We start from the raw sequence: 23427 nt of genomic DNA on the forward strand, positions 1-23427 counted from the left end.
GTTTGAAGGGAAACGCGAGTGTTTTGAAATGGTTGATTGGAAGGGACCCTACAAGTGTCGACGAGTGGGTAAAAAGCCAGTTAGAACGTTAACGTTACTTAGTACTGTAATAGCCGAGTAAACCATCAATAGTTATTCTGGTGGGGCCCTTTGATCGGTACCACTCTAAGTCAAACTAGCAGTACGTTTATCGTGGAAACGGCTTACTTCAAAGGTCTTCCAATGCAACGATGTGAGGGGACATCTGCCCGCTATATAGATCGGCCTTGGAGGGAGGTGTCCCTAAGAGAACCTTGAAAAGACCCGTGAAAGATTGGGGAAAAGACATGCAGGAAGGCCTAGAGAGCCACGGGCTAGGAAATTAAAACAGACGGAGGAATTACTGTATTTGCAGCGATGTAACTCAGCCTCCTGTTTCAAGAATCTTTATCGATTCTTGCTAATTTACATTTCTAACATAAAAACGTTGACGTAGGGTATCCGCTTCAATAATTTGACATTTATGAATTTTTATCTATGGGTTTCAAGACACGGAGTAGATTTCAGCTCATTTAACAAGATGATCGGCCCATATATTTCCTATTTTAAGCTCGGGATGCAATTTACGTAACCCTCAAGGCTTTAATTGCCGGCTTTTCCGAGAATCAAGATCTTCTTTTGGTACTTCCCGAGGTCGGCATTCCCAATGCCGCTTACAACATAAGATCATCCCGGGGCTAAAGATCAGCATCCACGTAATGGCTCCACGAGAGTCCATAAGGTTAGGCTGTTTGAATGGATATGAAACCCTGTTTCTGCACCCTTGACCCTCGATACTCCAGACTGTATACGCGTTCGGCTTCGTAGGGCCGACTATGAAAACATGGGATCCTGACCATCTTCAAAATGAACATTCGTTCTTTTCTCTCTCTGTTGTATAGCGTAGTCAGTTTGAGTCTTCAAAGATGAAAGTCCATTCTTTATCTCTGCTTTTTACACTGCTGGGTTCGGCTATTGCCGTGTCTAGCAGCTCTAATGCTGGACTTCTCTCCAACAACAATGGTACATCAATCCCATGCTCAGGATCTCAAACTACGAAAATCAACTAACGAATTATCAGTCTCTCTTGGTGATTGGCAAGCCGCATATGAAAAGGCTACCAAATTCGTCTCCAAGCTCAACACAACTGAGAAGCTCAAGCTCATCACTGGAAGTGACGTGACAACTACTGATGGTCAATCGTTCACTGCATTGGAGTTTTTGGATGGCTCCATGGGTCTGCAAGACTACTACTATGTCTCCGCGTTCAGTCAGTCCTCCGCGCTGGCTATGACTTGGGACAAAAATGCTATGTATGCGCAGTCTCAAGCTGTTGCGACTGAAGCCTATCTCAAGGGAATTCAAGTAATCAATGGACCTACTTCTCAGCCTTTGGGACGTACTCCCTGGGGTGGTCGTCTGGTTGAGACATATGGATCCGACCCGTACCTGAATGGCATTGCCACGGGACTGAGCGTGGAGGCATACACTAACGTCGGTGTCATTGCTGGTGCCAAGGTACGTTACGTTGGTCCTGAATTAATCCGAGAAGATCAAAACCGCTAATTTACGATACTATAGCACTTCATTCTGAATGAACAAGAGACCAACCGAACCGGAGGCATGGGCGGGGGAATGGGCGGCGGTATGGGTGGTGGAGGTATGGGTGGCCCTGGAGGCAGCTCAAATTCATCTACTTCGAGCTCTGCTTCAGCTCCCTCTTCGTCGGGCTCCTCACTCGCTGCTCGCGCCATGGGCGGAAGCTCGTCCTCTTCTAGTGCGCCGTACTCCTCAAACGTGGACTCCAAGACCCTCCACGAAACCTACCTCTGGAGCTTCTACGATGCCGTGCACTCAGGTCTCGGTGGTATGATGTGTGCTATGACCAAGGTCAACAACACTCTTTCGTGTGAATCTTCTGCTGTTCTTTTGGACATCCTTAAGGAAGAACTCGGATTCCCTGGACTGGTGTTCCCCGACACAAACGGTCAGCAGCATGCCCTTGCCTCTGCGATCAACGGTTTGGACTACGGCTCTTCCAGCCTATGGAGCACTTCCACCATGGAAGGCTACTTAAAGAACAAGAACTTCACTGAGGCCCGCTTGAACGATATGGCCATCCGCAACCTGATGGGATACTACCATGTTAACCTTGATAATGGCACTCAGCCTTCCACCGAGTCACAGGATGCTTACGTTGATGTCCGTGGCAACCATGCCAAGCTGATCCGCTCCCACGGCTCGAAGTCTATGGTTCTTCTGAAGAACAAGAACAACACATTGCCGCTGAACAAGCCTCACAAGATGGCCATTTTCGGATCGCACGCCCGCGCCGCTATCGCTGGCCCCAACATGGCATTCAGTGTCCAGGGCTCTGGACCCACCTACGACGGTCACCTTGCTACCGATTCTGGATCTGGACAAGGATCTCTGCCTTACCTGATTACTCCAGAGACTGCCCTAACTATCAAAGCAAGCCAAGACGGAACCATGCTCCGCTGGGTTGCCAATGATACCTACTCCTCTTCCAGCGGTTCCACGCTGGTCATGCAAGGATCCGACAGCACCTCGGTAACTCCCTCCATCAGCAACTACGCCGAGAACATGGATGTCTGCCTTGTTTTCATTAACGCTCTCGCCGGAGAGGGTGCTGATCGCACTGAACTGTACAATACCGATCAGGACGCTCTTGTAACCGAGGTCGCAGAAAACTGCGACAATACCGTAGTCGTGATCAACTCTGCGGGCGTCCGACTTGTTGACAACTGGATCGAGAACGAAAATGTCACAGCCGTGCTTTACGGCAGTCTTCTGGGCCAAGAATCTGGCAACTCCATCGTTGATGTTCTCTACGGTGATGTCAACCCTAGCGGCCGATTGATCCACACCATCGCGAAGAACGAGTCGGACTACAATGTCGACATCTGCTACACGCAGCAGTGCAACTTCACCGAGGGTAACTTCATTGACTACCGCTACTTCGACGCTTACAACGTGACTCCCCGTTATGAGTTCGGCTACGGTCTTTCTTACACCAACTTCTCGTATTCGAACCTTCAGGTCGACGGTCCCAAGGTACTTTCTGCCTTCCCCAGTGGAAAGCGTGCTGTTGGTGGCTATGAGGATCTTTGGGATATTGTCGCCAGTGTCAGCGTGAACATTCACAATACTGGCTCTGTTGATGGCGCGGAGGTGCCCCAGCTGTACATCTCCTACCCCAAGGCTGCTCACCAGCCTGTGCGCCAGCTGCGTGGATTTGAGAATGTTGAGATCAAACAAGGCGAGAAATCGGAGGTGAAGTTCAACTTGCGTCGCAGAGATATTTCTTACTGGGATGTCAAGGCGCAAAACTGGGCTGTTGCCCCCGGCTCGTATCATGTTTATGTCGGCGCTTCTTCCAGGGATCTGAGGAAGCGTGGCAGCTTCAATGTTCATTTGAAGTGAGGAAGTGAGGAATCATCATTTCTTTCATAGATGTATATATCATAGATACTTAGATTAGAGCTTGGTTAACTGCAATTTTAATATTATCAAAGATTGGATCTCGGCAGAATCATCGAACCATCATGTTTTCCAATGTCATCCTGGGCAGTCCCGTATTCTGGATCTTCTTGTTCGGTGAGGTGAAGCTAGGGATGGAGAAATTAAAGAATCATACAAGCTGGGAGATACATTCCATATGTCTACATGACGCTGACAAGGTAGACGTGCATACTGAACAAAAATCCTGCCAGATTCAAAACGCAAGAAGAATAAGGGTACTAAATGGGTATAAAAGAGGGCATTGAGGGCACATGGGAATGAGGAAGAAGAAAAGAAATTGGCCAGCCGCTATGGTGGATCAAATTGAATGGAAAAAGTAAGCGCTATCCAAGAATGCAAACGGTGTATATAAAGTAGGCCCTGAACAAGCCCGAGAGGCATAAAAACATGAAACCTTGCAATGGAGATATGGGAAAATGCACAGATGATGATCACACAAAGAAGGGTAGATGCCAGAAGTATAAATGGCAGAGATTTTCAGAAAACTATGACCGAGACCCTTTACGGCATGCCTGCTCGGCCATCAAATGCCAGAGGACCGGAATCATTTCGCGGGGTCAATGGATTGTCGTCGGACGTGGGGGTATCAGATCGTAAATGCGGTGGGCGACCTGCGGGCACGCTGAGTGGTTGCGATGGCTGCCAGCCGGGGAGGTTCACAGAGGCGCTGCGAGCGAGGTCGTCATTGCTGGAGCTCAGAACAGGAGAGGCTATGCTTAGAGCGTCATCGGTATGCTGGTCGTCGTCCTCTAGGTGCAAGTTTTCAACATTATTGGCCAGCATTGCTTCTTCGGGAAGATCTGCCAGATGTTCGTGCAGATCGTCTGTGTTTCCTGTTTCAACGATTGAAGTTGCTTCTGTTTCAGGTTCCCCAGAGTGACTAGATGGCTTGTCTTCCGCTTCTTTCTCTCGCTTTTCATCGGCTTCATTGGAGTCGTCGACTTCAGCGCTGAGATCGGTAAACGCGCGACAATTTGGGCATTGGAACATTGGGTAATCGGGCGAGTGGATTAGACGACTAATACATTTGTAATGCCAGACGTGCGCGCAAGCTGCCATGAACAAACATTGGTAGGGTCGCTTTCTCAAGGTTAGTACCCGCAGGGATGGAGGGAGGGAAGAGAGAAGCATACCAGGACAGAGCCAAGGCAAATAGAGCATTCGCGACAGCCCGAGTAATCGGCGGTCTCACCCTTGCCCAAGTTTTTGATCAGACTCTCGGTGTTTTTGCTGGATATGTTAGCATCACACGACACCCCAAAATAGAAGTTAGATCTCACTTGAATTCATTGGGTTTCTGCTGCCACGATCGATTACATTCAATCCGGATTCGAACGCATCGGAAGATCATTTCTTCTCCTCCGCGGAAGTCGATACCCAACTGCACGATATCGCCATCTTTGATGGAGTACAGACGGGACACCATGTTCGGCTGACTCAGGCGCATGTGATTCAAAAATGTTCCCGACGAGCTACCAACATCTTTGATGTGCCACTGTCCGTTGACGTACAAAAATTCACAGTGTTTCCGGCTCACAACCTTCGACTTGAATCCTACGGGGGTGTCCGTAGGTTCGGTTGGGTTGGGAATGGGAACGCCATCGCGCTCAGAATATCGACCGACGCGGATGACACAGCTTTCGGATGGGAGGGTTCGGGTGACAGGAACGAAGGGCAGTGATGGTCTGTTGCTCTGGACAGTGTCCGAGTAGGGGAAGAACCGAATAGTCGCCTTTGTTTCTGGTTTTGGTGGGGTTGTCGATTCTGCGGGGGCGCTGGTGGGCTCGGTCGCATTATTTGGAGCTGCACTTGGTTCAGGGGACGGGGTGGATTCTTGGGAGTTTGTAGTCGAGGACCGTTCCAGTGTGCGAGGGGGTGGACGCTGAGCGGCGGACGCGCTCCTCAGCCGCGCCATAACATGAGGTGTCTCGATCACTTCGTCCAAAGGAGTCGAAGGGGTAGACTCCGTAGACGATGCGTGGCCGTTGAGGTCACTGAAGCCGTGGCTTGGAGCTGGCGCGGAAGTATAACGGGAGAGAGTAGGTTCGGTTTCAGGGCATGGAACTGTGGAGTCCCCCACTGGCGGAGAATTTGAGCCTGAAGTTGAGGAGCGCCAAGGAACTCGACTACTCAGACTGGTTCTGGATGAACGCTGCTGCCCACTGCCGGTTGAAGACAAACCTTGCGTGTAGGTTCGTAACTGGCTGAAGCGGCGTAGGCGACTCGGGCGAGGGTTGTCAGGGAGAGAGGTGGAGGCGGTGACTGAAGCAGACATGGATGTGGTTTTACCATAAGACCGTCAAAGAAGAGTTCACCTCCCACAAATAAAAGAAATAGCAAAGAATTCAAGCGGGCGCGTCACAGGTGGGATCTGCAACTGGGCTGAGAATCAGGAAGAGAAAGTTACCAAGACATCATATGATGGTTACTAGATCTCGTGCCCTCAAAGAGAAAAAAAACAAGCGAAAAGAAAAGTGGGAAATGAGTTCAAAGTGATGTGCAAGGAAAATTTGGATGTGCGACAAAGCCGGTTTAAAGATCTTGAAGAAGTTCAGAAGTTAAAGAAGAAATTGAAATTAAGATTGTCTGTAGTTTCCCGTCTTCAAGTTCCCAAGGGTATACATACTCCCTTTTTACTTTTGCCCCCATTTTTGCCATCGGCTATTCATGCCTTGTCAGCCTTGACGCAAATGATGAGCCTATTTCCCCGCAGATTCATTTAGATCAAATTGCTCTAGATCTGAGCCTATAGATCTGTATGGTTATACACTCTATATGGTCCATTCACAGGTATAACAGTGTAACAATGGTGGACATAGCAATATAGTGACATGGTAGCATAGTAATATACTAGATAAAGGCGCCGCTCGTCAGAAAAATTTACATGCAAGTATTTTTGGGGGCAAATTTAAGCGTCTGCTGCTAAGCAGATATTTCGGCACAGTGCGTGCGGCTACTTGGTCCATGCTCACTCTGTGCGCAAAAATACTTTGTACTACGGGAGTACTCCATGCATGTATGATTGATTACCTTGAGCATGAGGGCTTCAGCGGGGGCATCTTATAAAAATCCTTCGAGCTTAGCTTTACAGTGTATATCTAGCAGAGAGATTTGGCTAAATCTAAATACATCGTATTCACAGTGTGGTTAAACTCAACTTGATTCCAACTTGAAGGCCTAATCCAGGGAAATCGCCACTCATCAAGCCATAAAGTCTGCATTAAAAATGCACAAAGCTAGCTACAATATCGATTGTTTGAGAGGGTACCAAACCGAAAGACTCAAAAATTCGATGGAAAGACTTACCAAAGATGTATAAGAAGATGATCGAAGACGAAACATTCCTAAGTGCTGCCAGTCTTTCTGACCCGAAATACCTGATTATTTGTTGCAAATGTTAGAAATAGGGAAGATATCTTACCTTATTTGCATCTTATATTGAAAACTATAACTACTGAATCGAAAAATGTGAGCTATGAGATGCAGGAAGCTAAACTTGATTTGGGAATATTGACGCAATATAGGACCCATGGATTCTGTTTATGCTTAATATTCTTTTGGCCTGAGGTTTCTACAATACTCAAGACGTATGTAGTTCTAAACATGTGATATTCTTTGGACATTCCCGCTAATCTTCATTGTCTGGTGATCATTTGCGTCACTTACAATATCACAAGAACAAAAGTTATGCGTAACGCTTATTGGGATTTAGTCTCGCACGGACCTCGAGGCTGGTGAAGGACTCGGGGCGCTTCAGGGAAACGGGCCGGGAAGGCAAAAGGCAAAAAAGACGGAGCTATGAGGGAGCCTTTGGCAAATAAGAAGATTGCTGAACGAGAACAAAAGCATTAAACAACAGCATCCAACAGCATCCAACTAAAGCATCTCTAGTCTCTCGGATATAAAGCTATAGCTGCCGAGGTGATCCCTTTTCTCGGATTGGTCAGCTGGGAGCTTCATCATCGGCGATGATGTATGCATTGGAGCTTGTGGGATGGCTGGTAAAAAAAAGTTCCCCATTGAGGATATTTCAACAACTCAGAGACAAGAAAAGTAACGAGTGCAACCTATATAGAAAAACATCACAGAAATACTGGAGAGTATACTCTGTATGGATATCAATTTATTGACTAGAGGAGTCCCTGGATACTAGAGTTAACTCCAGTTTCTGCCTGAGGCTACAGTCCCCTCTCAACTTCCTTCCAACCTCCCAAAGCCATCAGGAGGTTCTTCCCCAAAGTTACTTCTGTCACGCGCTAATTTTATCCTTTCTTCGGGTTTATGTGTCTCTTTTAATTAATCTCTCTTCTCGCTCTCTCTACCCCTCGCCTTTCTCTCCGTTCATAACCATTCGCAGGACCGCGCCTGATGCGGGCCTGCTAGCCAACATGAGTGGAATCGCAACGGCCTGTCTGTCTTGCCTGTCGGCAGTGGACCGATGGTGTCATATTACTGCATGTCTCGGTCCTATTGGTATTCGGTCTCGAGATGGTATCTACGAAACGACCTTGGCCGATAATGAGCGAGAGGCGGTCTCGGACCTGTTAGGCTACCTTGAGAACGTACGTCCTGAATACCTGACTATCTCCCTTCAAAACCTTCCAGTTATTTCATCCAAACCCTTTGTGGTGTTTGATATGCTAATGCGACCACGTCTGATACATTCCGCTGACCTCAATCTTCAACGACATACAGCGCGCGGAGACCGACTTCTTCCATGGCGAGCCTCTACGGGCATTGAGTACCTTAGTTTACTCCGAAAATGTCGACTTGCAGCGAAGCGCAAGTCTGACCTTTGCTGAGATCACAGAACGAGGTGCGTGTTGCCGTCATGGGTGGCAATGATGCAATGTCTCTCTGACCTTTTGTCTTATCTACAGATGTGCGCGAAGTCGACCGCGATACCCTTGAACCCATTCTCTTCCTTTTACAAAGCTCTGATATCGAAGTACAACGGGCTGCTAGTGCGGCGCTGGGCAATCTTGCCGTGAATGGTTTGTCCCTTTGTCGGTCCCTACTTCCCCTACCTACGGGTCGCTGACTAGGAACAGCCGAGAACAAGGTGTTGATCGTCACCCTAGGGGGGCTGGCTCCCCTCATTCGCCAGATGATGTCGCCCAATGTCGAGGTACAGTGCAATGCGGTGGGATGTATTACGAACCTTGCGACGCATGAGGAGAACAAGGCCAAGATTGCTCGCTCCGGGGCCTTAGGCCCTCTCATCCGCCTGGCCAAGTCGAAGGACATGCGTGTGCAACGTAATGCTACTGGCGCGCTGCTAAATATGACCCATTCCGGTAAGCGAGCTGAAATTTTGCGTCTTGAAACGGGCCTTTTATCTAAAACCACGACCAGATGATAACCGACAGCAACTCGTCAATGCTGGTGCCATTCCTGTCCTCGTTCACCTCCTTTCGTCGACCGATGTTGATGTCCAGTACTACTGCACAACAGCCCTCAGCAACATAGCCGTCGACTCTACCAACCGCAAGCGACTCGCCCAAACCGAGTCGCGCCTGGTGCAGTCCTTGGTCCACCTTATGGATTCGTCCACCCCGAAAGTGCAATGCCAAGCAGCACTAGCCCTTCGTAACCTCGCGTCGGACGAGAAATACCAGCTCGAAATCGTTCGGGCGAGGGGCCTTATCCCACTGCTGCGACTTCTGCAATCTTCTTACCTTCCTCTCATACTCTCCGCTGTCGCTTGTATTCGAAACATCTCCATCCATCCTCTTAACGAATCACCTATTATTGAAGCTGGCTTCTTGAAGCCGTTGGTGGATCTCCTGGGCTCAACCGACAATGAAGAAATTCAGTGCCACGCCATATCCACGCTCCGTAACCTCGCTGCTAGCTCCGATCGCAACAAAGAGCTCGTTCTGCAGGCTGGAGCAGTCCAGAAGTGCAAAGATTTGGTTCTCCGGGTCCCCCTTACAGTTCAGTCTGAGATGACTGCTGCAATTGCCGTGCTGGCCCTCAGCGAAGAGCTGAAGCCGCATCTTCTTAAACTAGGAGTCTTTGATGTCTTAATTCCTCTCACCAATTCCGAAAGCATTGAGGTGCAGGGTAACAGTGCAGCTGCTTTGGGAAATCTCTCCTCAAAAGGTATGGTTCCTTTTCTCTTTCTGTGCAAATCATTGCTAACAAAAAGTAGTCGGTGACTACTCCATGTTCGTTCGTGACTGGGCCGACTCCAATGGCGGGATTCACGGCTACCTCCATCGCTTCCTAGCTAGTGGTGACCCAACTTTCCAGCACATTGCCATCTGGACCCTCCTCCAGCTCCTCGAGTCTGAGGACAAAAAACTTATTGGATATATCTCAAGATCTGAGGATATCGTTCAGCTGGTGAAGCTAATCTCTGACAAGAACATTGAATCAGATGAAGAGGATCTGGATGATGGCGAAGGTGAGGTTATAACTCTCGCCCGTCGTTGTCTTGAATTGCTTGGATCAGGCACTAAGCAGACCCTGGTGGAAGCTTAAACCCTCTATGTTATATTTTACCCATCATTGCTTCTTTCGGTCTTTTCTGTGTCATATGATGTCGGCTTCCTGTGTTTGTGTTTCTCATTCCCCGCCGCTGGGTGTTGTTATATGGCATCCGATCCGGTTACCTCAATCTATCTTCGTCAGCGGGCATTCGGAGTGATACGGACTGGTTTTTCTTTATTCTTCATGCTGTTCTTTCCGCTTACAATGTCCATCGTATCTATGGGCCGGGGCCGCTGTTTTATTTTTGTTCCAACGCATACACTGTGAATTCATGTTAGATATGGGCTCCCTAATTAAATGCCTGCGACCAAATGGACTCTCTGTAGATTTCGCAAATTGTATCCAAGGCCATCGGGATCCTTGATTTTTGTAGTGACCAAATGCCCCAGGGCTGGTATTATATCAATTTCAATAATCCAGTGACCTGTTGAATATTTCATTTTGATTCTACACGTAGTATCATCTGTTTTTCTCGTCCTGCAGTGCTGTAGACATTTTATACTTGGCAAGCTATGCCGGACAAACCTATTCCCGGCCCGCATTGCAGCTCCCCGAAAAAGCACCCAAAAAAATCACTGACCACTCCACAACTCCAGATCTCTTCCACGCTACTCCAACCTTCATTGCAATATGTCTTCCCTGCCACCTATTGCTATTCCTGGGCAACGCCTAGCCCCTGTATCCGCATATACCGCCGGTCCCGGAACACACATCCAACAATCCTTCATCCATGCCTCTATCGGCGGACCTGTGATTGCAGATCCTGCCCAGCCAAAGACGCAGACAAAACCCAACCTCCGAGTCTCTAGAGTGATTCCCACCCATGAACAAGCCGGAAACCCCGCAGCTGGCCCCAACGCCGCATCGGCCACAAAGTCCAAGCCTCGCTACAATACCCTACCTGCGGTTGAGTCGATCGTCCTCGCACGAGTCACTCGAGTGCAGAAGCGCCAAGCCACAGTATCTATTCTTGTTGTGTTGGATGAGTCGGAACCTCAGGCACAAGACCCATCACGAGCTGCCTCGGACAATGACAACGTTGCTGCCATCCTCACCTCCGCCGCCAACCCAGAGAACCACTCGGGCACCGACGAGCTGCGCTTCCAGGCGCTGATCCGCAAGGAGGACGTGCGTGCTGTTGAAAAGGACCGTGTCGTTATGGAAGAGATGTTCCGCGTCGGCGATATTGTGCGTGGTTCGGTTATCTCGCTTGGCGATCAGAGTTTCTACTACATCACTACTGCCCGAAATGACCTCGGTGTCGTCATGGCTCGTAGCGATGCGGGCAATATGATGTTCCCGGTCAGCTGGAAGGAGATGAGGGACCCGGTTACTGGAACTGGCGAACCGAGAAAGGTTGCTAGGCCTTTCTGAGAAACACGAATCTCTCGAACTTGGTTCCCGCCGTCCGAAGCTTTGGCTCTCACATTGGCCGATTCTTCGCGCCTTTCTTCTCTGCTGCTGACTGGCTACTTGTCCGCTTGCCCAGCAACATCCAAACACACCAAGTCGTGGTCGACTTGTCCGTGACAAAGCCCGGCTTGTCCCAACAGGGCATTCTCTGCCTCGTCTGAGACATTGCAAATGAATGACACCTCACTCAGCCCTCATCATTCGAGGCATACTTTTCAAGCCCCATGCTTGCCAATGCTCGAAAGCATCGGCATCTCGCTCGACCATTACGACTTGTACGGTTCGAGTCAATTGGGTGCGCCATTGTGCACTCCTGGATATTGATTTTGATAACTACTCAAACCAAAGATACCCCATAGAATCATGACTGACCAATACATATTATCTGTATCATTGCATTCCTCCTGACACTCGATCACTTGAATTATTCATTCGCCTGTTCCCCCAGATCAGATGGCATCGTTGCTGCGAAATGTAGACCATCCCTACCGGGTAAGGGCTCTTTCGTAGATATACATGGCCTTGACCTACTACTTCATGTCGGACTATGTTTGTCAAGGCAGGCAAATTGAACTCATTCCCAAGAACACGCAAGACACTTCATTACGAACCCATTTCCACAAGTTTCGGGGTGACATGTCTAAAGGATATCCGTAGCTTCTCTTAAATTAACAACCAGTAGAACGAACCAACTGCAATGAAACCTCCAGTTTAATACTCTTATCAGAACAGATACATAGCCACCTACCTCACTTCTTCAAAGTCTTCTGCTTCTCGGCATCAATTAACTTCCTGCCTTGAACAACCAGACCCTTCCGTCTCCGCACAGCATCCATATACCTCTTCGCAACATTCTCCTTATCAGCAAGCTCACCAAGATCCTCGAGCTCTTCCTCCGTAGCCGGAACCCAGAAAGGATCCTCGTCGAGAGCCTCGAATCCTGCAAAGATGAGCTGCGGTTGCGCAGCGCCAGAAGTCCGCTTGCGGATCTCCTCTGCAAACCCGAAAGATTCGGCAACGGGCAGGAGAGACAGAATGGTGAAGAAGGGCGTGCCTTCTTTCATGACTTCGGAGAGAATGCGGCCCCGGCGACGGGTTATGACTGCGTAGACGCGGCCCAAGACTTCGGCTTCAGGGTGGAGGATTTATTAGTTATGATGTTTAGATGAATAATAGACTCAGTGGGATAGGGCAGAAACTCACTTGTTGCTTGGATCTCGCAACTGTACATGGCAAGCATGATGCGAGGGCTCCAGTCCAGGAATCCTGCAGAGATACCTTCGCGGACGAGTCTGATCGATTCTCCGGTCAGCCGGCCCATGTCGAGCTCGTCTCCTGCGCTGGATTGCACGGATAGGTCTTCCAAGAACACGGCTACGCCTTGCATGGGTTCCTGGCACAGAGGGCCCTGTCCTGTTGCGAGCTGGAACGCATAGGCGATCTTGTCGCAGAAGTCTCGCACAAGCAGGGCTTGATGGTTGTCTCCGGCGATTTGCTGCTTGATATCATCGACCAAGCTGGGGAAGTGTTAGTCATGTTTAGATTTTGCGGTGTTTATGGAACTCACAATTTATCGCAGGTGTTGACTGCTGTTGCATCAACCAAGATGTTGGGGCCAACTCTCCGGGGGCCGAAGGCTGTGATGCGATCGACCACGCTCTTCCATAGCTCCTTGTCTTCCTTGACCTCGTCGTTGAACACTTTGTTGAGTCCCTCACGGAACTCCTGCTTGGACAGAATCTGACCTTCAGCCGCCTCGCCAGTTCCATCAACGACGGCCTCGGCTTCCTTTTCGGCGTCTGTCTTTCCTTCAGATTCAGATCGCTTCTCCAATTGAAGCTGCTTGATGGTTCCAACTGATTTAGTCAGGAAGTCTGTGACAGCTGTGGGCATTGGTACCACCCGCAGACGAAGGGTCATTTGCTTAGAAGCGGAGACGGATAGAACAGCTCCACGGCCAAGATCGGGGTTTTTGGGTGCGGCCATTTCGGGGCCATGGACGATGGTTTCACGGTAGGGCACAATAGCCTCGCCAGTCTGGATTTCGCAACGAGCAAATCGATCCCGAAGATCCGATACGCAACGCTCCAGGTGCAATTCACCTGCTGTGAGAATAACATGCTCACCGCTGGGGAGCTGTTCGTACTGCGCACATGGGTCACTCTGCTCAAGCAACCGCAGGCCAGTGACCATCTTGCTTAGATCGGCAGGATTGGTAGGCTCCAGTGCCACTCGGACAATGGGCGGCGTGCTCAAAGATACACCAGCCAAGTTAATACTGCCCTCCAACTGGCTGCAGAGTGTACCTGTCTTGAGAACGTGGCCAGCAAGACCTCCAATTCCAAACACTACACCAGCCGGGACGGATTGGAGAGGCTCCAGGGCTCTGCCCATCATCAGGTACAGATCTGTGACTGTGACCTTCTTGGGCTCTGGGCTGGCATGAGGATTGGCGGGCGAGAACTTGGGAGGTAGCACATAGATCTCATCTCCGACAGAAAGGGTACCCGAATAAAGTCGTGCAAAACCAATGAGATGGTCAGGGTCTTCCTCCTTCTCGGTTGGTTCGACTGTTTCCTCTGTAGTCTCGGTAATCAGCGAGGTATTCTCGAAGACTGAGGTCATGCGCTCGAATTCATCTGTCTGTCCGTCACGAGCCTCAGCCTGCATCTTGGCAATCTCTTCTCGCTTTTTGCGAGCGATTTCCATAGCTTCGGCGGCTGTCATGGTGCCGCCGCTCCTTTTCTTGCTTGCCATAAGTTCGCTTTCTGGGATCGCAACCATTTTACTGACGTACGCGACAACAGGTTCTTCAGGCCCGGTCTTGAACTCCACCATGGCTCTTTTAATATCCTCAGAGATGAAATTAGATCCAGGCGAAGTCTTGATCATCTCGGGTAGTCGCGCGGTTTGAGCAGCGGGTGGACTAGGAAGATACTCAATCACGGACACTAGCAAAGCAGTGGATAAAGGCAGCCATTGAGAGAACAAGGTGGTCATAATGTTCTTTGGGTCGCGTGAACGAAGAATATAAGCCGGAATGTTAATATTCAAAGACTTAGTGATCTTTTCCAACAACACTGGGTCTCTGCAGAATTCCATGTCAGTGCCGATATCAAAGAATCAAGTGGTGGTGTTATTGTAGACATACCCTTTTCCTTTATCTCCACCTGTGGTAGCTGTATAAGCTGCCCAAATGCTGTCCAATACCAATTGAACGAACATGGGTTTCAAGGCTCGGCCCTTCAAATGCTTTACACCCAAGACACGCTTAGTCTTGGGGTCCAGATAATAATCACCCCAGAGCACTTTCTCCAGAACCGTTCGTTTGATACCAAGCTTCTTCTCATAGATTGCAGCAAACTGCCTAATAGTGAAAGCCCAGCCATCAACAGCACTGCAGAAAATGACATTATTTTTCTCGGGTGCAAAGTAGAGATCCTCATCGTCACGTTCCTCGAACTCAGTAGACTCAGTAATAACCTGCGCTGATTCATCGTCTTCCGACTGCTTTTTGCGGTCTTGATCCCGAGCCGCAGAAGTAATGATGCGATCTTCCATACGCTCTCGCCACTGCAAATCATCTTCCATACGCTCGCCTTGGTAAAAACTACCAATAACGGCATTAACCTGTTCCAAGAGACGAGTAAGATGAGAGAAAGCCTCGGCAGGACTCATTTTCAACTCTGTTATCAGACGATCCATCTTGTTGACAACCAAAATAGGCTTCAGTTGTTCGACCCAGGTCTGGCGCAGCACAGTCACGGTCTGACTACACACACCTTCGACGGCGTCAACAAGAACGACTGCGCCATCACAAAGACGTGATGCTGTTGAAACCTCGCTGCTGAAATCGATATGTCCAGGCGAATCGATCAAGTTGATCAGATATTCCTTGGGCACTGGTGCTGCTTCCGGGCTTGGGCGGCGCAGCATAGAGAAAAACAATGAGATGGCCGAGGACTCCATTGTGATACCTCGAAGCTGCTCATCTGGACGAGAATCCAAGTAGCGGATTTTACCCGCAAGTTTGGGTGAAATAATTCCATTGGTGGCAATGAGACTATCTGTCAGAGAAGTTTTGCCGTGATCCTGAAAAAATTAGAGAAAAAAAACTTGAGTATTTCTTGAGATGCTCAATGCAATAGAGCAGGATTTCTTTTTGACTTACAACGTGGGCCAAAATGCAGATCTGATTGCAGTTAGTATATAGCCCTGACATCAGAGATTAGAAGTGGGATGGAGGGGCACACGCACATTTCTTATGTCTTCTGGTTTCCGCTGCAGGCGGACCAGCTGGTCGACATTAACCACAGGCATCCTGTCTGGTGGTGAGATCCAGTGCGTAGTTTGTAGAAGAATGAAGCTGGGAAAGTTGATTGGATCCCGCAAGAAAAAAAAAAGTTGCTGATAAATGGGTACAAAATGCTACTTGATAATCCTCAGGCCGTTCATCAAGACACTTCAATTATGTTTTACGACTAGCGAGAAAAGAATGGGACCGAACAAGGGATCTAGACTTTTATCTAGTTTAATTGCTTTCAATGCTTTTCTATATGATTGATGTTGGTTTCATTTGTCTCTAGAACCATGACGCTGTACAGCTCCTGTTGTGTTGACTCATCATGAGTCTTTATAACCATGCACTGAGTCAAGTGCAATGAAAATCTGGGGGAAAATATACTGTATTCCCATGAGATGTTGGACATTCATTCCTCATCAAAAGATAGCTTGATCTTCTTGGGCTTCTTTGATTTCTTCGTGGCAGGTTTGGGCTGAACCTCTTCGGATTCTGCCTTATCCTCGCCCACCACTTTAATTTGTTTTCTTTTCCTCTGACCTCCAACCTCTGTAAGATTGCTTTGCTTGCCAGCAGTATCTGCCTGGGATTTGTCTTCATCGCCGGCAGGTTTGTCCTTCTCTGTACCGTCCTCGCTCTCTCCTTTCGGCCCGCTGTCACCAACCATTGTCTTGTATTCCTCCTTGGAAATCACTTCATTGCTTTCTTCGTCGACATAGATAGGCTCGTCATCATCGTCATCCTTGTTGACCTTGAGTCTCGTCGGTCGTAAGGCGGGCCGTTCCAAGCGACCGGAGTTGTCTCCGTACTGGCCCCGGAGCTTTTGGAGGAAAGCAGGCTGTTTTGCCTCTGGAATAAAGATTAGAATGATATAAAATAAGTCAAGGTATTGGAAAGTAATTTACCATATTCAAACTTCGGGTTTTTAGGCATAGTGGAGATCTTTATGATTCAATGGATATGTATGTTGCAGCTAGCGCTTCTCGAGTAAAGCTTCGTGCTGCCTTCAGCCTATTTCGCATATCATTGAATGAATCTCATATTCTGTGAATATAAGCAGAAAAGGTTATATCTGCGCAAAGAGCAAAGCGTTGCAGAGAAGTTAAGCTGCACCGCGAACAGCTCTGAGGCGCTAAACCTGAATGGGACACATCGAAAAGTCCAAAGGAGCCGCTCCGCGTCAAGTTCTCCATCCACACTCATCAATCAACCTCAATTAACCATGCTTTGTGCTAGTGAGTGGCCCGGTGTCTATCTGTGCTTTAATGCCCATAATTGAACCTATTTTCTGACTAATTCTGATTACAGTCTCTGGAGAGGCACCTCAAGTGCCCGTCGTCTCTCCCAAGAGCGGTAAGTCCCCTCGACCATCTTGCGCACGACATCTCATCTCATAATTAAATAGGCAGTGTGTTTGAAAAGCGACTTGTCGAAGCATATATTGCCGAACATGGCAAAGATCCCGTAAACGGTGAAGAGCTAAGCACCGATGACCTGATCGATGTCAAGTCGCAGCGCGTTGTCCGGCCCCGTCCTCCTACTCTCACCTCCATTCCGTCTCTTCTTAGCGTGTTCCAGGAAGAATGGGATGCTCTTGCTTTGGAAACATACACATTGCAGCAGAATCTGGCACAGACGAGGCGCGAGTTGAGCTCTGCCCTCTACCAGCACGATGCTGCGGTGCGAGTCATCGCGCGCCTGACACAGGAGAGAGATGAGGCCCGCGAGGCACTCTCTAATGTTTCTGTTGGTGCCGGTCGCTCTGGTGGTGATGCTATGCAGGTGGATTCCACCGGTCTGCCCCCGGCTATTTTGGAACGAATTGAAAGCACACAAGCATCGTACGTGAATTGGTTTCCTGCACGAGACTTGAATGCTAACACATTTCTAGGCTCTCTAAGACCCGGCGCAAGCGCGCAGTCCCCGAGGGCTGGGCCTCAAGTGAGGTCATTTCTACATTCAAACCCACTGAAACCTCCGAAGCTCTATACCCTGGTGGCCGCGCTCTGTCTGTCAACTCGACCGGTGAGCTGGCTCTTGTTGGTGGCGTTGACGGTGTGGTTGGTGTCTACTCCCTCGCCCAGAAGAGCGTTGTTCAGACTCTGAAGATGGATGGACCTGTCACAGACGCGACCTGGGCAGGCGACAAGGCCGTTGTTAGCTCAGCCACAGGTTCAGTCAAGGTCTTTGAGAATGGTGCTGAAGTCGCAAGCTTCAACGCCCACGCTGGTGAGGCTACTGCTGTGGCTGTGCATGCTACTGGTGACCTCGTCGCCTCTGTTGGTGTCGATAAGAGTTACGTGCTTTACGATCTCGCTACGAACAAGGTGGCTTCCCAGATCTTCTCTGATGCAGGTAAGAGCTCACCGCGTAGAACCATTTCTCCAAGAAAAAATGCTAATGACATTCATTCAGCTCTTCTATCCGTCAACTTCCATCCAGATGGTCACTTGATTGCCGCCGGTGGTGCCGACGCTCAAGTTAAGATCTTCGATGTCAAGACTGGTGATGTTGCTGCAAATTATGCGATGTCAGGCCCCGTAAAATGCCTGTTCTTTTCTGAGAACGGCACTTTCTTGGCCGCAGTGGCCGATAAATCTACTACCGTGTCGATTTGGGATCTTCGCAGCTCCAAGGAAACCAAGGTGCTGGACACGGGCAGCCAAGTTAACTCCATCTTCTGGGATTACACTGGCCAATTCCTCCTTACCGGTGGCCCCAGCGGAGTCACTGTTCAACAATTTTCCAAGGCAGCCAAGGGATGGTCTGAGCCACTGCGCAGTGCAGTGCCGGCTTCCTCTGTTGCATGGGGATCGGATGCGCAGAGTATTGTGGCATTGAATGAGGCTGGTGTTGTCACAGTGCTGGCAGCGCAGTCATGAGCATCAGAAAATATTGTGTAATTTTAGAGCTGGCCGTCTTTTGAATTTTCAACTGGTGTTTGTTTTGGATTTCCTACACTGCAGCTCTTAATGCGAGAAAAACTTCACGGCAAACAATCCTGGAACATGGTGCTGGCATTCGGAGAGAGTAAGGCCCTTTATCTATATCGTGAAATGAAACCTTCTCCATGTCCATCCATGTCTTTCACCCAACTCGCGAATTGACTTCATTCCAATGAGAACGTCCCTATTAAGTTGTCGTGTTTTCCATATAAATACTTCCTACTGACACCTCCATGTCAGTATTTGCTACATACTCTACCTAGGACTACCTCACTCATTCCACACTGACTTCGGCCGTGACTTGGGGCCCGGGGGAATTACGCAATATCCACCGCCTTATAAGGCTGGCATTATCAGACCGCCTTTTACTCGGCATTGAAACAAAAGATGGCCTCCGTCCATACTCTCACACCTATCTGGTGGCCTTCGATCCCCAATTCCGCTGCATCTTTAACAGTATTTACTCCAGGACAAAACCTAACTATGAGTGAAAATCCCGGCGTCCAAATTGTGGGCGCCAGGTCGAAGGTAAGCCTCCTTCCGTCGTGAAACGAGCGGGGCACCTGATCGAATCACCAAGAACCCAACTAACACGATATCTGTTTCTTTCAGCGCACGCACCGACAAATGGCAGACGAATCTAATGATAATGCAAATGCCAGCTGGTATCAGCCTACATATCCCCCCCACGCAGAAAGTTCCTCATCCCGTTTGCCACCACCTCGAACTCCGACGACTCCCCGACATGGATATGACTACCGGCGTCCGGTGATTCTCTCGCCGGAAAACAATGTAATCGATTTAACAGATGACCCGGAACCGCCGCGACGAAATTTGGTGCCTGTGTCACGCTCTCGGTCAACGATGCGATTTCCCAGGGACATAATGAACGGTGAACCGCCGGTGATAGACCTGGAAGCAGAAGAGGACCACCCGGTCGAGGGGTCATCAACTAGCGCCGATCTGGAGATTGTTGGATCGGCCATCGTCAGGCCGCGTCCAAGCCCCATGTATATCGATGAACATGGGTTCACAATGCATTTTCCTCCGACAAGGCCAAGACCAAGAACGAGACCTAGGGACTCTGGCTATGGACAGAGGTTCTCGATTCCAGACTTTCAAGACTCAGGGAACAGCGATGAACTGTTTTCATACATGACTTCAGTACCAGGGGTCCTTCAATATAGCCTCTCTGCGTTCAACTTGAACCCTCCCACCCAGTCTGCGCCACAGCCTCGGCGCAGCTCATACAAAGCACCTATTGCGGCAGCGGAAGGATTCACTCGATGTTTGGAAAACGCCAATGTACCAGTCTGTCCGCACTGCGAGCAGGAGTTAGGAGCTGGGGAGGGACGCAAACAAGAAATTTACATTGCGAAACCCTGTGGCCATGTGAGTATTGTGGACTTACTGTGACAAGCCCTTGGCTTGTTTGATCTCGATGTTGAAACTAATGTCTCTTAGGTTTATTGTGGCGAGTGTGCCGAGAACCGATCATTATCAAAGTCCAAAAAATCATCGTCACAGACCAAGCCATTTTCCAAGTGTCAGGTCGATGGTTGCAACAGACCAGTCAGCAGCCAAACAGCCATGGTTCACTTGTTCCTGTGATTTTCCACAGGTGTTTATGTTGTAGTCATCATTGCATGTGGAGGTGTTCATGGCCATTCCTTTCCCTTATTTCGTCGATACCCAAGGTGCATGGATCTGGCAGGCGTTTTTTGATTCTTAATTATATGCAATCATGATCATATGGCCATATGGGTCTTCTAGTACCTTTTTGGTGACGGAAATCTCTTGTCACTATATGTAATATTGTAGAAAGCTGAGCATTGTTGACCTGAGCAGATGTGAGCAGATAGGCCGTTTAATCTGTTAATCAATAGCAGCATGTAACTACAGAGTGGAATGTGGCAATTGATCTCAACATGGCCATGGTTCATCCTGGAAATCTACAAAGTGATCATTCAGGCAGACTTGTTGTCTTCAAATTGGTGCAGGCTCGAATTTGGTATGCATAATACATGGGTTTCAGAACACCATTGGCTTCCAGGTAGCAAATAGACAAGAATGAGAAAAGAAAACAGAACCCAGGTGAATAGTACAATAATTTGCGGTGGGGATACCTGATAGTCACCACCGCTGAGAAATCAAAACCATGAAAGAAGAAAACATCGTCTATACACCACGCAAGTCGCCGTGGTATGGCGACCAGATACCACGCACACTCTCGTTCAAACTTGTGACAGGCTTCTTGGTACGCTTCAACTTCTCTCCACTGGCTTCCTTGAGTAGAATTGCCTTCTTCAGAATCTCATGAGGCTCCAGGTTTCGTACACACACGGGCTTCTCGCGGCCATTGATGTAGAGACCCTTGATCAGAGGGTGCTTTTGGGGTCGGGGAGAGACACGGATCTCAATCTGGGGGTTTTCACGAGCGAAGGCGGGGAGGGTTTTCTCTAAGAAGGCACTACGACATTGATAGTCAGTATTGTGTCACTTATGAATGATATTCTCATAATTTCAATCAACACTTACACCATGCCCTTCGAGCTGCCAGCCCAATTGCAGTAAGTGAAGTCAAGGCGTTTGCATTGTAAGATGAAGGCTCCGGCGCCGTTCTAGCGAGATCGATCGAGTCAGTTTGGTGGTTTGATATGAAAGTGCTGAGCATTACATACCCTGGCAGCCGTTGAAGTTCTGATCCCACGCAGCGGCATTGTATCACTCTTCAATAGTTATAGTGGTTCATCAACTTCGCGTTTGGCTCTCCGGGCATTTTCTAGTGCACGTGAGTTTGAGGGCGGTGAGTCCACACCACCAATGGCATCTGCAGCACCTTCCAATGTAATTACGCTAAGACCAGAACTGCGACGCGAAGCTCTCACTCCTGAGGGTTAGACTTCCACATATTATCATCATCTTAAAACTCGTCATCAACTGCGGCGATTATAGGACTCAACATGACAGACAAGCTTCCCCCGCCACTTCTGGCGCTATTCCAGCCGCGCCCACCCCTTCGATATCTGCCTCCAGGCGATCGCGCACCAGAGGATTGCGGAAAGAGCACTATCTCAGGTGTAGCTGAGTTCCTTGCTGAAGCCAAGTCATTCGCTGAAGAAGTGCCTTACAATGCTACCGAGAGCTGGATTCAACGCAAATTCCGCCAAAAGGTGGAAAAGAAAGAACAGCAAGAAAAGCTAATTACGGACGGTTTCCAAAATTGTAAGCTTTGTCTTCTTTTTCACTTTGGATATAGTTCAAAGTATGCTAACATGTTTACTTTTACATCACAGTCGATCCCGAGAAAGATCCTCAAGCCCGAGGTGATCCTTTCAAGACCCTCTTCGTTGCGCGCCTAAGCTATGAAGTGAAAGAAGCCGACCTGGAACGAGAGTTCGGCCGCTTCGGTCCTATTGAAAGAGTATGCCCATGTACTCCTATGTCTTGTGATAGTACAATCACTAATATGTTTGTAGATTACTCTTGTCAAAGACACTACTACATCAGAGAAGAAAAAGAAGCCCCACCAAGGTTATGCTTTCATTGTGTACGAGCGCGAGAAGGACATGAAAGGTATCGCATCCACGCCGATCTACTTGGCACTGATCCAATCCCCTCATTGAATCTTGCGGTAAGATATCTTGCTAACACCAGTGTTCCCCACTTTCAGCTGCCTACAAAGAAACAGATGGCATTCGGATTAAAGACCGCCGAGTCTTGGTAGATGTTGAGCGTGGCCGTACCACCAAGGGCTGGAAGCCTCGCCGTTTCGGCGGTGGTCTCGGAGGACGTGGCTACACCAAGGCTATGCCATCTCGGCCCGGTGGTCCTGGATTCAACGCTCCTTCCGGCCCCGGTGGGTATGGAGGTGGTTTCCGCGGCGGCTTTGGTGGTGGCCGTGGTGGCGGTGGTGGTTTCCGAGGTGGAGGTGGTGGTGGCTTCCGTGGCGGTGGTGATCGCTTCGGTGGTCCTCGTGGTGGAATCGGATATCAGGGTAACCGTAACGGTTTCGGTGGGCAAGCCCCTCCTAACGCCCCCTCAGGCCCCGGCGGTGGACGCAGCGGAGGTTTCAGAGGTGGTTTCGGCGGTGGTGACCGCGGCGGTGGCAGATTCGACCGTGGAGTAACTGGCAGCAATTCGGAGCCGGTGCGGCCTAGGGGAGATGGCTATGCTGACCGTGACCGCCGTGACCATGACCGTGATGATCGTTACAGAGACCGTGGTGGAGACCGTGGCGGAGATCGTGCCGGTGATCGCATGGGAGACCGTGCCGGTGATCGCGGTGGTGATCGCGAGCGCATGGGAGACCGCAATGGAGACCGTTACCGTGGTGAGCGCGACAGGTATGCCGGAGGCGGCGGCGGTGGCCGCGAGGAGTACGGACGCAAGCGAAACCGCGAGGATGAACCTGGACATGATGACCCTCGCTCAAGGAGAAGGTACTAAGCCTTTGCTTAGCTCCCGGGTCCTGCCTCTCTTCATCACACCTGGTTTGCCGGTGTGTATCACTGATCTACCCAGTTCTCTTATGCCTTTTTTTTCCGCGAGGGTAATACGTTGAATCAAAGAATCGGCCCCTGGCAAGTCGGATCCATTATCACGATCATACAACATCAATGTTCTCATCTTGCATCACAATATCTGCTTCCAACTCGGACCGAGAGGAGGTGCTCATTCTGTCTTGTTTGGTCCGCTCATACACCCATGCAG

At 49.4% G+C, this 23427-nt stretch overlaps 10 protein-coding genes across 10 annotated transcripts; 6 read left to right on the forward strand and 4 right to left on the reverse strand.

Moving 5' to 3' along the window:
* Nucleotides 1–944: 944 nt before the first annotated feature.
* On the forward strand, nt 945–3462 carry N7529_002599 (glycoside hydrolase family 3 protein; the record flags this gene model as incomplete). The annotated part of the gene is made up of 3 exons (XM_057238127.1): nt 945–1041; nt 1100–1536; nt 1600–3462. 3 exons carry the CDS (start codon nt 945–947, stop codon nt 3460–3462), a joined length of 2397 nt encoding a protein of 798 aa, XP_057100738.1.
* Nucleotides 3463–4062: 600 nt separating this feature from the next.
* Nucleotides 4063–5836, reverse strand: N7529_002600 (FHA domain protein; the record flags this gene model as incomplete). Its single annotated transcript, XM_057238128.1, has 3 exons — nt 4063–4641; nt 4695–4791; nt 4842–5836. 3 exons carry the CDS (start codon nt 5834–5836, stop codon nt 4063–4065), a joined length of 1671 nt encoding a protein of 556 aa, XP_057100739.1.
* A 2113-nt stretch (nt 5837–7949) lies between these two features.
* vac8 (protein anchor VAC8) lies at nt 7950–10047 on the forward strand (the record flags this gene model as incomplete). The annotated part of the gene is made up of 6 exons (XM_057238129.1): nt 7950–8123; nt 8257–8377; nt 8442–8555; nt 8613–8858; nt 8917–9666; nt 9716–10047. 6 exons carry the CDS (start codon nt 7950–7952, stop codon nt 10045–10047), a joined length of 1737 nt encoding a protein of 578 aa, XP_057100740.1.
* A 639-nt stretch (nt 10048–10686) lies between these two features.
* On the forward strand, nt 10687–11430 carry N7529_002602 (exosome non-catalytic core subunit CSL4; the record flags this gene model as incomplete). Its single annotated transcript, XM_057238130.1, has 1 exon — nt 10687–11430. The coding sequence occupies one exon, from the start codon at nt 10687–10689 to the stop codon at nt 11428–11430; it is 744 nt and encodes a 247-aa protein (XP_057100741.1).
* A 788-nt stretch (nt 11431–12218) lies between these two features.
* Nucleotides 12219–15789, reverse strand: N7529_002603 (GTPase RIA1; the record flags this gene model as incomplete). Its single annotated transcript, XM_057238131.1, has 6 exons — nt 12219–12598; nt 12673–12986; nt 13037–14557; nt 14621–15561; nt 15641–15661; nt 15727–15789. The coding sequence occupies 6 exons, from the start codon at nt 15787–15789 to the stop codon at nt 12219–12221; spliced, it is 3240 nt and encodes a 1079-aa protein (XP_057100742.1).
* A 389-nt stretch (nt 15790–16178) lies between these two features.
* Nucleotides 16179–16702, reverse strand: N7529_002604 (DUF4604 domain-containing protein; the record flags this gene model as incomplete). Its single annotated transcript, XM_057238132.1, has 2 exons — nt 16179–16618; nt 16675–16702. The coding sequence occupies 2 exons, from the start codon at nt 16700–16702 to the stop codon at nt 16179–16181; spliced, it is 468 nt and encodes a 155-aa protein (XP_057100743.1).
* A 289-nt stretch (nt 16703–16991) lies between these two features.
* On the forward strand, nt 16992–18651 carry N7529_002605 (WD repeat PRP19 family protein; the record flags this gene model as incomplete). The annotated part of the gene is made up of 5 exons (XM_057238133.1): nt 16992–17004; nt 17078–17122; nt 17175–17610; nt 17661–18124; nt 18185–18651. 5 exons carry the CDS (start codon nt 16992–16994, stop codon nt 18649–18651), a joined length of 1425 nt encoding a protein of 474 aa, XP_057100744.1.
* A 450-nt stretch (nt 18652–19101) lies between these two features.
* On the forward strand, nt 19102–20325 carry N7529_002606 (putative RING finger domain protein; the record flags this gene model as incomplete). Its single annotated transcript, XM_057238134.1, has 3 exons — nt 19102–19242; nt 19327–20106; nt 20179–20325. 3 exons carry the CDS (start codon nt 19102–19104, stop codon nt 20323–20325), a joined length of 1068 nt encoding a protein of 355 aa, XP_057100745.1.
* A 567-nt stretch (nt 20326–20892) lies between these two features.
* N7529_002607 (mitochondrial 54S ribosomal protein mL43) lies at nt 20893–21434 on the reverse strand (the record flags this gene model as incomplete). The annotated part of the gene is made up of 3 exons (XM_057238135.1): nt 20893–21184; nt 21253–21335; nt 21396–21434. 3 exons carry the CDS (start codon nt 21432–21434, stop codon nt 20893–20895), a joined length of 414 nt encoding a protein of 137 aa, XP_057100746.1.
* Nucleotides 21435–21677: 243 nt separating this feature from the next.
* Nucleotides 21678–23163, forward strand: N7529_002608 (U1 small nuclear ribonucleoprotein 70 kDa; the record flags this gene model as incomplete). Its single annotated transcript, XM_057238136.1, has 4 exons — nt 21678–21939; nt 22011–22138; nt 22194–22290; nt 22388–23163. The coding sequence occupies 4 exons, from the start codon at nt 21678–21680 to the stop codon at nt 23161–23163; spliced, it is 1263 nt and encodes a 420-aa protein (XP_057100747.1).
* Between the last annotated feature and the right edge of the window lie 264 nt (nt 23164–23427).

Source organism: Penicillium soppii (genome assembly GCF_028829465.1).
Source record: "Penicillium soppii strain IBT 18220 chromosome Unknown utg000003l, whole genome shotgun sequence".
NCBI classification, from domain to species: domain Eukaryota; kingdom Fungi; phylum Ascomycota; class Eurotiomycetes; order Eurotiales; family Aspergillaceae; genus Penicillium; species Penicillium soppii.